The sequence below is a fragment of the Phoenix dactylifera genome, chromosome 3 (genome assembly GCF_051530095.1).
Source record: "Phoenix dactylifera cultivar Ajwa chromosome 3, Ajwa_hap1_PhDact_Kaust_v1.1, whole genome shotgun sequence".
Taxonomy (NCBI): Eukaryota; Viridiplantae; Streptophyta; class Magnoliopsida; order Arecales; family Arecaceae; genus Phoenix; species Phoenix dactylifera.
In genome coordinates this window covers 750,484-767,758 of record NC_143192.1, presented here as the reverse complement: position 1 = coordinate 767,758, position 17,275 = coordinate 750,484, and the positions used below count along the sequence as shown (strand labels likewise).

The 17,275-nt window shown below is 41.9% G+C and overlaps 2 protein-coding genes across 4 annotated transcripts; one reads left to right on the top strand and one right to left on the bottom strand.

Annotated features, from left to right (window-relative positions):
- Positions 1-6,843: 6,843 nt before the first annotated feature.
- LOC103720453 (xylulose 5-phosphate/phosphate translocator, chloroplastic-like) lies at positions 6,844-11,238 on the top strand. 2 transcript variants are annotated; one of them, XM_008810159.6, is made up of 2 exons: positions 6,844-8,335; positions 8,824-11,238. In XM_008810159.6, exon 1 carries the CDS (start codon positions 6,973-6,975, stop codon positions 8,293-8,295), a length of 1,323 nt encoding a protein of 440 aa, XP_008808381.3. In that variant the 5' UTR covers positions 6,844-6,972; the 3' UTR covers positions 8,296-8,335; positions 8,824-11,238. The 2 variants fall into 2 exon arrangements, with proteins under 2 accessions (XP_008808381.3, XP_088573463.2); XM_088717337.2 differs by having other exon boundaries at positions 8,812-11,238.
- Positions 11,239-11,384: 146 nt separating this feature from the next.
- On the bottom strand, positions 11,385-16,479 carry LOC103720452 (protein NUCLEAR FUSION DEFECTIVE 4-like). Of its 2 annotated transcripts, none has more exons than XM_008810158.6 (3): positions 15,889-16,479; positions 12,538-13,508; positions 11,385-12,224 (listed from the first exon to the last, which is right to left on the bottom strand). In XM_008810158.6, the coding sequence occupies exons 1-3, from the start codon at positions 16,198-16,200 to the stop codon at positions 11,729-11,731; spliced, it is 1,779 nt and encodes a 592-aa protein (XP_008808380.3). In that variant the 5' UTR covers positions 16,201-16,479; the 3' UTR covers positions 11,385-11,728. The 2 variants fall into 2 exon arrangements, with proteins under 2 accessions (XP_008808380.3, XP_026665555.3); XM_026809754.4 differs by lacking the exon at positions 15,889-16,479 and adding an exon at positions 14,095-15,861.
- Positions 16,480-17,275: the final 796 nt, after the last annotated feature.

Genomic DNA, 17,275 nt, shown 5'->3' with positions numbered 1-17,275 from the left:
AGATCATGCTATTGGATCCTAGGTCAGAATACTTGTTTAAGATCATGACTTTCCATTTCGTATTAGATCCTTCTATCAGTATCGATACATGTATCAATTGTCATCGTGTCATGCTATTTTGTAGCACCGATAAAGGGAGAGTTGGAGAGGGAGGAGAGGGAGAAAAAGATAGAGAAAGAGAGAAGGAGGGAAGGAGAGGGAGAGGGAGGAAGGGAGAGGAAGGGGGAGAGAGAGGGGTCAAGAGAGATGGTGGGTAATTGCAACGTCGTCACCTCGAAGACTTATCAACTGCCATTCCTTAGAATTATCCAATATATTCCTTAAAAATTTCTTAATTGTTCATTTTCATGAAACATTATCAAATCCAGGTAGGCATACAATCATTTTAATGGAATTCGTCTAGAAACTGACAAGACCTACTCTAAAGGCCAAACCATAAATCTCTCTGCAAAATTGATTTAGATGTAATTGACAAGTTTTCAGAAAAACGTGCATATTTAAAAAAATGAATAAGACTTCCTGGTTCTGATTATAATGACACAATTTGGTTGGGTTCTAGTCATTATTAGCTCCTTACCTCAATGGAGCTAAAATGCCACATTAATCTATTGTCAGTTAATCAGCAAACAAGTTCAGTGCCAACTATAGGGCCATCTTATTGCCTTCAATATTTTGTAAAATTCCAACTATTAACAGCCATATTTTTTTGCTCATGTTCCACAGGCTATCTTAATGAGTTCTATTAGCCTCATTTAGCTGAGCTCTATCCTATATTTCTTTTATGAAGTAGCTTTGCAATTTGTTGCACCCAAAACCTATAAGTCCTATGGAATATGGAAGAGAACAAAGGGGATTAAATTACAGGGAAGGTGTAGTGTCAGTTGGGGTCTCTTTTCAACCTTCAAGGGTCCTCTAGGTCTTTCACGTGAATTGCTTCAAGAAGGTTAGTTCCTAAGACCATTTTCTGTCAATTCTTTTTCTGCTTCTTTTTCCAGCATATATCATACTCATCTTTAGAAAAAAAATACTGGTATTAAAGTGGGCACTTGCAATATTTCTTATCCTTCAGTTTTTTTCCCATGTGAAATTTTGTGACTTTCAGAAAGCTTTATTTATTTTATTTCAACAAAAGGTTGAAATTACATTCTATGTTAGTGATGCCAAATAAGTATTTAATGTTACTCTTTGGAACAGACTAACCGCTCGTCATTGGCCAATTTTATCCAATTGACCTACTCAACACTTTGCAAATATAAGGTTTACTAGTTAAAATCTTCATCACATCAATTTTATTACATTCACCTTAGTCTATGATGCATTGCTTAAAATTTGCCTCAATGTCCAAGACTTTATAATTTGGATCTCTCAAATACATCCCTTTGGATGCTCTTCTCTATTCTTCCTCCCCAAGGATTGATTCATAATTCACCACCTATGTTGTCAACTAAAAAAGATCTGAGAATTCTTGCCCGGCAAATTTTCTCCTTAATTCCAAATTTAGGTAGTTCTATGCAATCTTGACATATTTGACCTCGCAGAGTAAGGTGTAACATCCATTCATGGCTCTTTTGGATCTAGCCATGTAACTTTTGACGGACTTCTTAAGTTAGCAAGATCAACTACCGATACCACGAGCTCTATTCAATAAAACTAGGAATGTTGGCTCTCTGGTTTTTGCCAAGTAAAAACAAAGTTGATGATAAATTCACATACCACGAGAATGCCGATCCAGTTAGGGTATCAACAAACAACTTGAGCTTGAGGAAATCATTGTTTCCTGCTTTGCCATATTGGACAGAGAACCAATCTACGTGATCCATAGTAGAAAGATTGTCTTCTCCCAAGAACCTTAAGAATTCAAGGATTTTGTATCCCCTAGGAAATTCATAAGCTTGGTTATACTAAACTAGATAGAGTTTTTTTTATAAATTAGCCACATTACTGGCCGATAGGCACAGCCTAGCTGGTCCCATATCAGGTTAGCCAGTTGGGTTATATTTTGTAGGAAGTTGACTTAAATTAGAACAACATTATGGCATTGAATAGGTTGAATTGCTGGACCTAGAACTAACTGATAAAACAGGCTTCAATAGATGTTGTGAACTCCAAAATTCGCCTGAGATTGCCCTCAGCCTAAGGATTCGGCATACATTGATAGTTTGGAGGTTCTAAAGTTAGCCTAACGTTGATTGATGCATTAGCAATAGTTTGCCAGGATTGATTTGTAATATCCATATTTGCTGGCAAAACATCATCTCTATTATCTTGATCTTTAAGCCTTAAGGATTCGCCAGCATAGAATTTAGCCTTTTCCTTCTCATAAGTCATATATTTTTGAAAGTCAAGTTTCTCTAGTGTCCTAATACTTCCATATTGTAGATGAGAATCGCCAACTTGTTCATCACATAGGGTTGCTATTAGCCACATTTATAGCAAAGTTGACTGGCATATTTTGTGGTGTCCGATATTGATCGAGATATAAATCAAGCATAATGGAGACAAGTTCCTCAACTTACTTTGTAATCACTATTGAGGAAGACTCATGCTGCGCCTCAAATGGGCTCACCATAATAGCCACTTGGCTTGTAACCATCTCTAATATCTCGTTGGCTTTTCCATATGAAATATGAATTGCGAGATAATATTATGTTAAGGATAGGCCAAGACTAAGCTAAACCCACTTGAGGGAATTTGACTATCGAGGCCATCATCCCTTAAATGGCTTGAGCCAGTTTGTCCATTAGAAACCTCCACTCTAGGTTGAGCCCACAGACTCTATTCGAATAACTTGATCTGGGGTGTGTGGAGTTTATCAGTAGTGTGTGAGTCGAACTTCTCATAGAGCTTGATAGCTGAGCATCACTCCTCTTTTTTGATGGTATCATGTAGCTACTTGTATCCCATTGGGTGTGCCAAAAATGGTTTCTCCACTAGATCTCTCCTCTTAGTGCAGGAGAGAGGGAACCAATGAAAAGCTAGACTAGATATCATGTCCTAAGTGTCAAGACCAGAAAGAATAGATGGCAATGGGTTCCACTACCTTAACCTTCAAGGACTTTCACTATTGAGGTACTTCCTTTTTAGGAAAAGAGAATGGTAACTATAATATAGGCTACTAGGGAGAAAAAACAAAACCTAAATGATAAATAGCAATAATGAAAATAATTGAAAAAGGTAAAAATTGAATTGCCGATTATTCATTGGTGAAGGATCTTTCATGAGATTGCAAATTAGTATTTATACATTCTTTCTTTAACCACTAGATAGTTGTCTCTCTTCTATTATTCTTGATTAACACCACTATAACCACTTTCTTTGGATAGTTGTTGCAGTCTATTTTGATCTCAAAAACTATTTATCTTCACTTCTCACATCTTGTCTTCTCGTTAACCATTTCAACAAATCGGATTTTCATCCTGTATCAGGTTGATGACTTCTCTTAGAAACATGAACAACATAGAAGATAACTAGCTTTTAATTTAAGGCAACCTCTCTTTACTCACAATCGGCCTAAGTTGCACCACAGTTCATCTATAGGACAGCCTATGCCTTTGAATGGCTCACTACATAGCCTAGTCTAAGTAGTACTCTTTATATGCCACTCGGTCTATCTAAGGTGATGCCATGTGGTAACTCGATCAACCTACAAACCTGTATAATTTTCTAGTCTATCCCTTAACTATCATTGAGCCTCTTAAAGCCTTGCCATATGGCATCATCTTAGCCAGTCTTCATATCTTTTATCAAGATGTGGTGTAAGCAAGCCTATTATCCAACACTTTGATGTTGTTAATAAGAGTAAAACATTTCTTATTTAATTGATACTGCCATGTGGCTATTATCTAACCAATCATTAGGCTTCCACTATACCTTAGGATGTGGTGTAAACATAGAGACACGATCAAACATATTGAATTCAACGATGCCATAACTTGAAATGTTCTGAAAACCATTATTTTGCAAAATTGTCATAGTTAATAATCAATTATTCTCAAAAGCAATTGCATGAGATCTTTTATAAAAGAATGTCTGACATGGTCCACGACTCTAATAGGCCATCAAAATCATATGGCTAAGAATCTAATAGTATTATACTCAATGGTCATATGAGAATGCTAGAATAATGGGGGACTTAATTGCAAGAGGTAACTTGTGTAGAAATAAGAAGATTGAGTGGTCTTATTTTATTCGCCAAGAGATTCGATAAAGCAAATTGGCTCATGAAGTTAATATCTAAGTAGACCTGAAGAGGTGGGTATTTAGTGAGGAGATAATATCTAAGTGGACCTGAAGATGTGTGTATTTAGTGAGGAGTTGACCTATCCTGGTAAAGTATCTAGCATATGCCATCAATTTCTAAATTAATTGGAAAAGAATCCCAAATTATTATTCTCTCACAGATTAGATGAAGAAAGATCCAAACTTAATTGGAGAAGGGATTGTACGAGGAAAATAGTTTGGATACAGAAGTTGAACTAGTTAAGAAATATTGAACTTGAGCAAACTCTCTCACCACTTGAATAGGATCCAATTGGAGGCTGACTAACCAAGGTAGGTGGTCGGCACCATTGCCAAGATAAGCACCATGTAGATGGAGGCAGCCTCCCTAGTAGTCAGCTCCATGTATGACTCTAGAGAGGGGCCTCCAAGTAAGGACACCACTTCACCATCCTCGTCTCCCCTTTGTATCAAAGTCGGACTAGGATTTTGGGACATCCATGTAAAGAAAGACCTAGGACCTCCCCTCGTCTGTAAAAGGAGGGGCATCCAAGCTAAGCCTCCATATACCACATATACAGAGAGTGGTGCAAGCTATGGTTTCCCATCTCCATTAGATTGAGTGTGAGAGAACGGGAGAAGAATTATGGGACAAGCTTTTCTTATAGAGTATCCCCTTGGCTTGTGGTTCTTGCGACTCAAAGCAAGCTAAAACTGTAGATCAATATGTGGATTGAAATAGCTAAGGATAGTGATTCTCAGAAGGTTATGTACTTTCGTGATCTTAGTATCTGCTGACAGATATATTTCTTTTATATTATATGTGTAATCCATGTATAAATGATGATTTATTGAAAAAAGTGATCATATTCCATATTTTGTATTCTATTACGCTGCATAAAATCATACTAGATGGACCATGATACCTTTTATTATCACCCTTCGTGGCTTAGTGGCAGCTACAATGGATTTGCTAGGTATGGATGAGGATGCTTGATGGGCATAAGTTCACATGAATTTAATACTTTTTTTTTATAGTAAGAGAGCATAGCACATATGCAAACAAAAGAGTTTACAGCGTATTACAACATCAGAGTATACATGCAACGAGCTCCCTGTTGGAGTTTCAATTAAAAAAATTAAATTTTCTTATTTTTTAAACTTTAGTTGTTTTAAATGCTTTAAAATATTTTTTTTTGTGAGACATCTTTTTTAGAAGAATTGTGACTCTTTAAAACAGAACGTTGGTTTTCAAAAAAATACAATATTCTTGAAACAGCACGTATCTTTGGAACCAACGCAACACTTTGGTCTTCTGGATAGAGTCTAATTTCTCCATGATTAATCACAAAACAATTCAATCCCTCTCTCTCTTACTGGTACTCTAACTCTCAAAAGTTTCTTCCACGAACAGAGAGTTCTTCCACCCTTCAACTTTCTGTTTTCTATCTTTTTTTTCTTTATTGGACATTTGAAGGAGTTGATCGGGTCAAGCCTCTATAGCGATCATGCTCATTAGAAGAGGATCAAGCTGAGCTAGGTTGTTGTACCTTAGAGACGAAATCGCCGCAAACCTACACGTAGGAGGCGATCACGTTTTTAGGACAGTGTATATCACATGTCTTGATTCAGGCAAGCTCTTTTTAATATTTTAATTTTATTCTAGTAGATTATTCCTTTATAACACTTCTATAAAATAAAGATATAGTAATTTTTAAGCAAAATATTTCTAATACTCTCAACGGTTAACAGTCTATTACTCTGGATATAAGACAACCCATAGAGATCGGTAGACAGCCAGCTAGGACCAAAGAACAAATTTTATGGCTTTAAAGTCGTTGCAACCGTTTACATTGGAATCAACCAAGTTTGTCATCTAATGGATTAGATGCTGAAGAAAGTGACAATGCAATAGCTAATTCATCTGATTTGTGAGAGAGATTCATAAATACATGAGAGGCATTTAGCCAATGACAATTAATTGTCATTAATTCACGAAAAAGAATGCTATATAAGAGAAATAATAACCCCATTATATAGCATTTTGGCTGATTATTTAGGCAAAACAATATTTATAATTTGAAATATTAACACTATCTTTTTCTTAATTAAATAAACAATTTGTTTGTTTAGATTATGGGTTTGCTATTTAGCCTTGCAAATGTCCGACATTAATACTTAATTTCGGGGCTAAAGTTAGGAAATGATGGTAAATATTTTCATTAAAACACAAAGTAACAGTTTTGGAAGGGGTGTCCGTAGCGGTACAATTATTTGATTATATAAGCTTCGGCAAAGCCTTTATTGCATCTTGCACCTTTCAGGAACTTGAGGTCCATCGAATGGACGGTCCAGATGGAGAGTACTTATAATCAGCCAATAAGATCTGATCTCCCGCCGTTATTCAATAGAAGCTAAATTAGAGAGTTTATTTTAGCTACCACGTTATTGAGTTCGCTGGTCTCGCATGTCCTCCCTTGATCTAAACCGTCAAATTTCCGTGATTTCAATAAAGCATCATCATCCGTCCATCCAATCATCCATCATCAGAACCCAGGTTTCCATGCCTGGCTCGCGTTCGATGCCTCGCGGAACAGCTAGTCCCGAGCTAAAAGGAGCGACATCTGATTTGATTGCCCAGAATCCTTCCTGGTTTCTCTTTCTCCGTCCATCCCTCCCTCGCCGTTCTCTCTCTCTTCCGTTTCCGAGCCATAACGTCGAACAGGTATCGGGCAAAAAGTAGAAGGCAACAAGATGCTATCCCTGCAACTTCCCTTTTCATCATGCCCTCTTCTCCGGCACACCAAAACCCAATCCCCCGTCCACGGATCCCGCATCCTGAGACCTCATTTCCCCCCTCGCACCACCCTCGGCTGTCTCCGCGCTCCCACCCGTTTGCGCCCCTCTGTCCTCCTCCAAACACCCACCCACCGATCCCCCATTCTAATCCCCAGAGCCGCAGCCGCAGCAGCAGCAGATGGAGACCCCGATGCTCCACCAGGAAAGGAGAAGCAAGAAGAAGGCATCAGAGAGCTGAAAGATGGAGAGGACTCCATCCCAGATCTAAATGAAGATGACTCCACCGGTAAATCCATGGCGGAGAACGAACGCAAATCCAAAACCACCACCCCGAATAGCAGTACCTCATATCTGGCCGTGGTGTTCGGCCTGTGGTACTTCCAGAACGTCGTCTTCAACATCTACAACAAGAAGGTCCTCAACATCTTCCCCTACCCCTGGCTTCTGGCTTCCTTCCAGCTATTCGTAGGCTCCCTCTGGATGGCCTTCCTCTGGGCCTCCCGCCTCCAGCCCTTCCCCAGAGTCTCCAAGAGATTCTTCGCCGCCCTCCTCGGCCCCGCCCTCTTCCACACCATCGGCCATATCTCCGCCTGCGTCTCCTTCTCCAAGGTCGCCGTCTCCTTCACCCACGTCATCAAGGCATCCGAGCCCGTCTTCTCCGTCGTCTTCTCCGCCTTCCTCGGCCGCTTCTACCCCATCCAAGTCTGGCTCTCCGTCCTCCCCATCGTCGCCGGCTGCTCCCTCGCCGCGGTCACCGAGGTCTCCTTCAACGCCCAGGGCCTCTGGACCGCCCTCATCTCCAACGTCGGCTTCGTCCTCCGCAACATCTACTCCAAGCAGAGCCTCCAAGATTTCTCCCACATCAATGGCCTCAATCTCTACGGCTGGATCAGCATCGTCTCCCTTCTTTACCTCTTCCCCGTCGCCGTCTTCGTCGAGGGGTCTCGGTGGCCGGGCGGCTTCCAGCGGGCGCTCGCGGCCGTGCCGTCGCCGTGGACGTTCTACTGGTGGGTGCTCCTCTCAGGAATTTTCTACCACCTCTACAACCAGTCGTCTTACCAGGCGCTCGACAAGATCAGTCCGTTGACGTTCTCGGTCGGGAACACCATGAAGCGGGTGGTGGTCATCATCGCCTCGGTGCTGGTCTTCAGGAATCCAATTCGGCCGCTGAATGCTCTTGGGTCGGCCATCGCGATCTTGGGGACTTTCTTGTATTCACAGGCCACGACGATGGGGAAGAAGGAGAACAAAGCGGTTCCTGAGAAGAAGACTAGCTGATCGGCAAATGCTGCCCATTGAGGAGTCTGGCTCTACTCTGGTGACAACACCATCTCTTTTACCTCCTTTTCTTATTGTTATTCTTTTGTTTCTCATGCCTTTTTCTGCAACCTAGCCATGACAATAAGATGGTTTTTGATCAAATGTGAAAAGAGAGAGGGATACCCAATGTGATTGTGGGGATCTCATCTCTCTTTTCCTGTTTCCTTAGTTTTTTAATGTATTCGAATATTCGGATACTATTGGTTTTTTGAATATTCGGATATTGCCTTAATTTTTTTATTTAAAAAAAAAGAAGTCTATAGCCTCATGCTTTGACAGTGATTTTTTTTTTCTTCTGTTCAGATATTATTCTATTATGTTGTTCGAAAAAGAGTAGAAATGATTTATGCTTCTAGACTAGACGATTCGAGTTAACAATAGATAATATAATCAATATTTCCTTATCCATCTTTAATAACACCAATGCTTATCCAATGCAACCTTGAGCACAATTTGATGATACTTCATGCCAAGATCTTGCTACAGCTGCCAAGCATATATCTGATGCATAAAGAACAAAACTCTGTGGTGCGCTTGAACCATGTTTCGCTGCCTTGGTTGACATATGGCCCTCTGGAGCACAACTTGGAATTATCTTGGTTGTAAAATTTCTTTTTCTGGGAGATATATTTGGTATCTTACATTTTCCCTCTCTAAAATCCAATGGACAAGGTCAAATTAAGTACTTTACCATGTCCTGTTATGTTGTCAAATTTTTTTCTCTGTTAGTCATACTTTTGTTGCTGCAGATTGGCGAATATGATGAGATTATAGAGTAGAGGACTATTAGAGAACCAATGGCAATAAAATATGAACTGTTGAGCTGCACACTTAGCAGTACCTGATTTCTTGTGCAGTCAATAATTAAAAATATTATAGATAGCTAAGAGAAGCAACAAGAGGAAATGCAAGATTGAAAATTTTTAGAGAAGACAAATAATCATTTCGAGTAAAGGATAAAGATTCTACTGATACTGTGAGCATTCATATTTTGGTTTAGCAAATGTGTGTATGTGTGTGTGTGTGAGAGAGAGAGAGAGAGAGGTGCTGCAGATAGCTTTGACTGTTGAGGAAGCTTGACGAGAAGGGGTTCGGTGGAAATGAATGGAGAAGGGCGATGATTTAAACCATTTTGTTCTGATGTTTTCGAGGTTAAACTTGAGGCTGTCAAGAACCTACAGCCTTCTTTTTCCTCCTTTTTTGCAAGTGTTAATTCTACCCCATAGGCATGAGACTGGATTCGTACTGAGGCCTAATATAATGAAGGCAGGTAGCATGGTTTTTGCTTTCAGATCTAGGGTAATGCATGCATATGTTTTTGGAAAAAAAGGGAAATATAAAGAGTGCTTGGTCTCAAGAATGTGTTGTTAAGAGAACTACATCTGACAAATTAACAGTTGTTTGTGAGGTTCTTATATGCAACCAAGACAATGTTCTTGTCAGTTATTGATGGAAAAGAGTAAGGAATTCTCTCTTGCTGGACATAACAAAACTACTGTAAGTAATAGATGAGGTTACCTTAAGATGAATATGGTAAAGGTCAACAACACCTATGGATGTGGCTGATATACTAGTTGAAATTGGAGGACAAGTTAAAAGTGTTACAGCAAGAAAGAGGGCAAAATAGGGATGTACGGCACATCAATGATGAGTAGTAAATTTAATTATATAAAGGAAACTCAGGATGTAGCAAATAGATTCTAGAAATTAGTTGAATGGTGATCTGGAGATGCAAAATGAATCCATGGTATAAATGATGGCTGATTAGCAGATGTGAAGGTTAGGTTTTGCAGAAGGCAGAGTTTTCAATACTGAATAGCTAGGAGTTCTAACGAATGTATAAGGAGTCATCACCTGTGAGATTGAAGTCGTCAACGTGGAAAAAGATAAAAAGTATATAAAATGTTATCAAATTATGACTAATTCACCCAGTTTCATCATACTTGAGACTTGTACCATAGACCTGTTTGTTGATTCAACAATCAGTCATCATCTATAAGCTTCCTCCTATTAAGGAGTAATTAGCTTTATTTTTGAGAAGTTTCTTTTTTTTGAAAAAATGAAGTTGGATCCTTCACTTGTGACTATTAAGCTGTTTCGTCAATACATTGGTCAATCCAACATACATTTTTTTCCCACCAACATAAATCTGATAAATTGAGAAAGCATTTTTTGGTCCCAGAGAGATGACCACTCATTAAAGAGTTGTAGTCCTCGGAGATAATAGATGCAGTGGAGGAATGCTTGTTCGAAAAAATTGTGACCTTTCTTTCTCATCAACAAGCCCCAAGAGCAACATGAGCACCACAGGTTGCAGAGCTTTTGTAAAATTCCTTCTTCACCAAAGAAGGCATAGGAAATCAAAACTCAATTGAGGATGAAATACTCCAAGTGATGTGCAAATAGCTTTTCAGATTGATGGGGAGAAATAGCAAATGGAAAAAGGTGCTTTTACCATGGCCGGGGCTTTTTGACAAAAGGATGCAGCCACCCATATTTTTTCCCAGTTTTCTTTGCAGCATATCTCTTGTATTAAGTTTTTTTTTTTCCAGCATAGCCACATGAAACACTTACTCTTTAGCGGGGCACAAAGTTTCCATAAAGAGCTCGCGAATTTGCTTCTAATTCCTCTGGTGTTTAAGAATTGATATAGGGAGGCAGTAGAGAAAGGATCCATTGCTGTTTAAATTCCACACCACCTGATCCTCTTCCTAGGATAAAGAAACTATATAGCTTATGGGATAAAAGATGATTGAATTGTGTCTCAGCCTCTCTAGAGTGATGAAGTGGCAATCTAATTTTCTATGAACTTGTTCTTGCATTGAAGTACTTTGCAACCGATCCATTTTTTTCCGGCGACTAACCTTATATAACAAAAAGAAATTAACCTGGAGAGAAGCATCACAAATCCAATTATCTTCCCAGAACCAACCTTAAAGCGAACTCCATCCCAAAACCACTGTAGAGTATTGATGACATCTCATCAAAGTTTAGGCCTTCCAACTTAGCGAAAGCTTGACTTTTTTATGGTATGCGAATTGCACTTGTTTTCTCCAAACACCTAGGTTATAATTAAGAAATCTCCATCCCTATTTTATTAAGAAAATGGGAAGCAGAGTTCTCTTTTGGCGCACAATTAGCTGGCTGTGCTAATCACCCTTCATATGTTGAAATCTAGTGTCTCCTAATGTTTAGAAAACGGTCCATTTAATCAGAAGTTGGATCCGTTTTGCCTTTACTCCATTTACAATATATATCCTTTCCATGCGTCATAATTTAGGGCAGCGCAATCTGGCTTCAGACAAGAACACCTACACTTGGTGCTTCTTGCCCCCTTGGTCTGTGAACCTCTCTAGTAAACACTAGCACCTCTCTCGAGCTGCATCCCTTCTCATCGGAAATCCTCGCCACCCCTGCTCTGCGGCATTGGCTGGCCATGCTCAGCCTGGTCGTACGCCGTCCTGGTCCTCAAAAACAAGAACACACTAGAGAGCAGCCCGACCAAAGTGATGCAACCCCACCCCAAGAAAGTCTTAGCATAGCATTTCCTCCCCATGCACACCACCATGCCATCGCCAAGCTGCACCCCCCTGAAGCTTGAATTCCCATTGGCATCATACACCAAGGCAGCAAGCAAGCCATAGAGCAGAGATCCCAGAGGGATGTTGGTGATGAGGATGTTGTGATTGACCCCGACGCTGTTGGGCCCGAAGAGCTCCGACGTGACCGCCACCGCGGCCGCGAAGATGAACCCCGAGCTCAGTCCCACCAACGCCGTGCCTGCAAGCAGAGCATGACCGTCGCCCGCCTCCGCCAGCAGAAAGAAGGCCAGCGGCATCGGCACCAATGCTATCGCCAACCATCCCGTTCGAGCAAAGTACACCTTCCTGCGAAAACAAATCTCATCAGCCTGTTTGATGCTGCTGCTATTTGTTCCCTAGAACTACCGTCTGCTACGAGCTAGGCATGTGTTACTTACTTAAGACCGATATGTTTGATGAAATTTAATTAGGAAGAACGCTAACGCTAATATATATATAGTTAGCCGTCTGTAACTTTGGAAGTGTCAGGTACAAGAAGCTTTTAATTAGTACACTCCAAAATGGAGTTCCATTCGTAGAGTTGGCAGCATATATAAGGTTGCATCTACGAAAGCTTGAGTTATTAATTAAAGGGATGCGAGGGAAGAGAGATACGAACCCGCGAAGGAAGTCAGGGGCGGCGGAGAGCAAACGGCCAAAGAAGGAGCATGCGGAGTAGACGGTGACGAACAATGTGGTCTTGGACTCCCTTCCCAGGGACTGGGCAATCTGGCCCAAGTTGTTGCAGTAAACGAGCCCCACCGTTGCGCCGCAGAAGTAGGCCACGTAGTATAACCAGAAATCGATCCGGGTGATGAGCCTTTTGGCGCTGTGCTCCTCGCCGATCGCCGCCAGCCGGTTCTTCTCCATCACCCCTTCGCAGCACCGCCACCGCTGCGACCACCATCGCCGCGTCTCCTCCTCTCCAACGACGACCCTATCATTGCTGCTGCTGCTGCTGCTGCTGCTGCTGCTGCTATCATTCTCATGGATGTTGCTGTTTGTGTTGGTGCCACGGATAAGCTCCTTGCGAAGATCCAAGTCCTCGATGCGGCTGAATGGAGAGTAGTGGACATCGTCGGCGCCCGAGCGAGAGTAGATGGTCCGCCGAACCCAATGGCGAGCGCAGACGATGCCTGGAATGCAGAGGGGGACGAGGAGGAGGATGATCGCACCGGCGAGGAGGAGGCGGGCAAGGACGGGCCGGTTCGAGGAGACGGAGTTGAGGAGGAGGAGGTAGAGGCCTGTGAGGAAGGAGAGCACATTGAGGAGGAGGAAGACGTGGAAGTCGCGGCGGGTGGCGTCGGGAGGCAGGAGGAGGAGGTGGGTGGGGGGCTGGCGGAGGATGGGGAGGAGGGCGGCGGCAGAAGCGAGGACAGGGAGGGTGGCGTTGAGGAGGAGGTAGGTGGAGGAAGAACCATCCAAGGCATTGGATGCGAGGGTGTACAGGGCGGCGCTGACGCCGTTGAAGCTGATGGTCAGGGAGAGCGCGAGGGAGCGGTTCACCGGGAAGTTGCGGATGCACAGCACGAAGCACACGGTGTTGAACCAGCAGATGCTGCATCCGGCCAGCAAGCATAGCAGAAACACCTGCAAACCCATGCATGCAATTGCTTCATTTCAAAACATATATATATATATATATATATATATATATATATACCTACTTTCTCATGCCAATTAGTGTCATACTTTGTCATGCATGCCAATGAGAGGAGGGGAGGAATAAAAGATGGGAGAAGCAAAACCATAGACAAGCTCGGGCACCGAGATAATTTATTAGTGTCATACTTCTTAAAGTTATAATATCTTCCTGTCCCAGTCCCACCTTAATCCCACAGGCATATGTATGTGTATGTCATGGGACCGGGGTTGTATTTATCTTTTGCATGAAAGAAAATTTTGCCTTCCTTAATTTATGAGGAATCCATCGTTGGATCACCCACCACACAGATCTCAAAATGCTCCGAACTACATCATTCATCTGGCTGCATGAATTTCAAAGCGGCCGGTGGAAGATCTAATTAATGGTGGAAGGAAGGCACAGAAAGGATACACCTTCGACCAATAGGTAGATAGATATGTATCAAACCATCATCTTATAATTACCATATTATGACCATCCATTTGGACCATCTAACCTCCACCTTGCCTATGATAATGATAAACGCCTTACCTTTATCATGCATGATACCAGATGCAAGGGGAATTAATATTAAGGTTGGTGCTCGTTAGCTCCTAAGCTACCGTCGAGATGGTCCAAACAGTTGGTACCGATCCTTAATTCGCAAGAGAAAGAGTGAGTCACAAGATTGCAGTGCAGGTCATTTGATGCTTGACCGAACCAAGTGCCAGGTGCCTAACCCATGCGTCATATCCTCAAACATCTCGAGTGCCAAAAAAAAATGTGCCTTCCATCTTAAGTCTCAGCAACAAGTCTCTCTCGCATTTTATCAGGTAGTGCGACTGGCAGTTGGTTGCCGTGGTTCCGAACGAGTCTTTTCGGACGCTCCTACCCGTCAAACAGAATGGAATCAAGCGGACGTCGAACTCGAAGTCCATCAGCAGGCGCTTCCCAGCGGCGTGGCCGGCAACGTATCCATGCATTGATTCCAAGACCAAAACTATCCTTAATAATATCAAGTCTCAACGGCGTCAGCTCATTTAGACCCTCGCTAAGTTTTCAATGGCTGTAACCCATTTTGGGAACAAATCCGACCGTTGATGCTGATCGGACGGATGCAAAAAAGGAAGCTCGTCCATCTCCTATATCGATCTAGGGATTCACGAACGTCATGGTGACCAGAGGATGACATGACTGATGGGGTCCGCGTGTATCCATTCTCCCCACAGGTACCAAGATTGAGGGAATCCCATGATCGCATGGTGGATAAGCCGCCCACGTGGCAGTACAATAACCAAATTCCGGCGTCGCTAACAATCCGGTGGCGGTATCTAACTGATGTTACATATAACACCTTGACTATCTACACTATTACTTGTGGATCCCGGGCTTCCAAATTTACCACCTAGTTACATGATTTTTTTTCCTCTTTTTTTTTTCCGTTTCTCGAAACATGGAAGCTCTACTTAGGAAATATGACACAAGCAAATAAATAACACCCATACATAAATGAGAGAAGATAAGTAAATGGATAGATTGAGAATACTATGATGCCACCTCTTTGAAAAATGCAGCATAGTTATGTCTATCTATCGATAGAACTAAGGTATCACAACACAAATTGCTATGCCCTAACATGCTAGATTTTTATTAATTTAAAATTTTGTTATAAATATTTTTAAAAATATTTATTAACCCTTTTATTGTATCATTCATATTTGATATTCCGGTGATAATTTATTCACTAAGAGATTAAAACATCCATCAACTTAAACTTTCTCACCTTTCAACTTGGGTACGAAGAACCTCTGATGAGAACACATAAACAATGTTGTCTTTTAAGGAGCCCTAGAGAATTATATCAGTACAAAGTGCCCCCAATTGAGAAAAGCGAATTCATGTCGATGTAATTGTATTTATAAACTCTAATATGCAACCTCCAACAAAATCCTCCTCGTTAGTTTTAGCTTCCCACTATTATTGTTAAAGGGTACTAATTTTAGTAGATACTTCTTTAGGTTCAAGCTAACCTATTATAGCGTTGAGTGCACGCTGCATAATCACCAAGTGTTTGACCTAGTAACTTTAAAGACAGGAGTTTATATGTAAAAGCCCCCTCCAAAAAGAGAACCAAGTATAAAGAAAGGAAAAGTTGGTTTGACTTTTCACCAGACCGTGCCAGAATTGCTGGATAGAAAACTAATCCCTTCGCTTCGAAGCCCAGAAATTATAAAAATATATAATTAAGTACGAATTGGTTAACGGCTAAAAAAAATAAAATGAAATTAAAAAAAAAAAAGAACGATGGAATCTGTGAAGTAAAGTGGGAAATGGGGAGGGACTCACGGGGAGGTAGGGGAGGGAGAGGCGGCCGGTGAGGACGAGCCACTGGGCGGCGTAGGCGGCGGCGCCGATGGCGGCGGCGAGGAGGAGGACGGCGGGGAGGGGGAGGTAGAGGAGGGCGAGGCCGGAGGACCAGCCGAGGGCCTTGCCGAGGTCGGAGGCGGTGGCCAAATAGGAGAGCTGGACCTGGGAGATGCCCAAGGCGGCCTTGAGGTCCGACGAGTAGGCCGAGAAGTCGAAGTTGGTCCCCGTGAACGCCTGGATCCACACCGTCGCCACCAATATCATCCACTTCCTCGACTGCCCCCCCGCCATGTAAATATATATATATATATATTCCCGCTCTTGATTTCAATCAATTCGATTCTTCTTCTTCTTCTTCTTTGGATTGGGATTCTGTGGTTTTGGTTTTTGGGACGCGAAGCCAAACGCCGGTGGGAGGCCTCAACCGTCCCTCTCGGGCTTTAAATAGGCGTCGACGCTCTCGGCCTCTGGGCTCTGGGTTCCGGTTTGGTATCGTTGTTGCGCCGAGGGATCCAAATGTGCTGCTTTCCCGATTTCCTCCGAAGGGACTTCTGCTGACACGATAGCATTTATGGGATCCGATTGGGTCGCGTTGGTCGGTTCAAAATTTATCAACATCTATTTGAAAATTACGGGTTTTATTATGAAATACCCTCCTAAAAATTTACATTTATATAAATACCCTCATAAATTTATATTTATATTTATATCTTTATAAATACTGTTTTTTATAAATATCTCTTAGCATAACGATTGTTCTAACACCATTAATAAAAATCATATTTATTTTAATGAAAAATCAAATAGAATTATGAAATTATCTTTTTTTTATCTCCGAATTCATTGGGAATCATGATCCGCTCGCGATCGACTTCTTCCTCCCGCAATCGTCCTGCTTGCATGATCCTCTGAAACAACAGTATTTCACGGTGTAAAAAAATACTATTTCATCGTCTTCCTCGATTCAATTCTCCACCGCCATTGATCCTTCTTCCTCTCTTCCTTTTGCCGACTCTTTCCTCGCCGCTCATTGTCCAAGTCCCTCTCATCATCGGTCTTTGCCCTGTCGGAGAACTCGTCGCCGCTCCCTTCCCTTCACTAAGATATGTTCGTTGCTCCCTTCCCTTCGCCGAAGATCGAGTCTCGCCGCTACCCATCTTCTCGCTGCTTCTCAATCTTTCCTTTCCCGAATCTAGTTGCCGTCGGGAGCTCTCCATGGACTCAATCCATCTTTCAAATCTCCCCTCTCTACTTACCTATCTTGGTTGCGGAAGCTGTTCCAAAAATCAATCGATGGACTCTAAGCAAACAACTTAAAGGTATTTCAATGTCATCTTGTCCTCTTTTCCCTCTTGTTGTTGTCTGC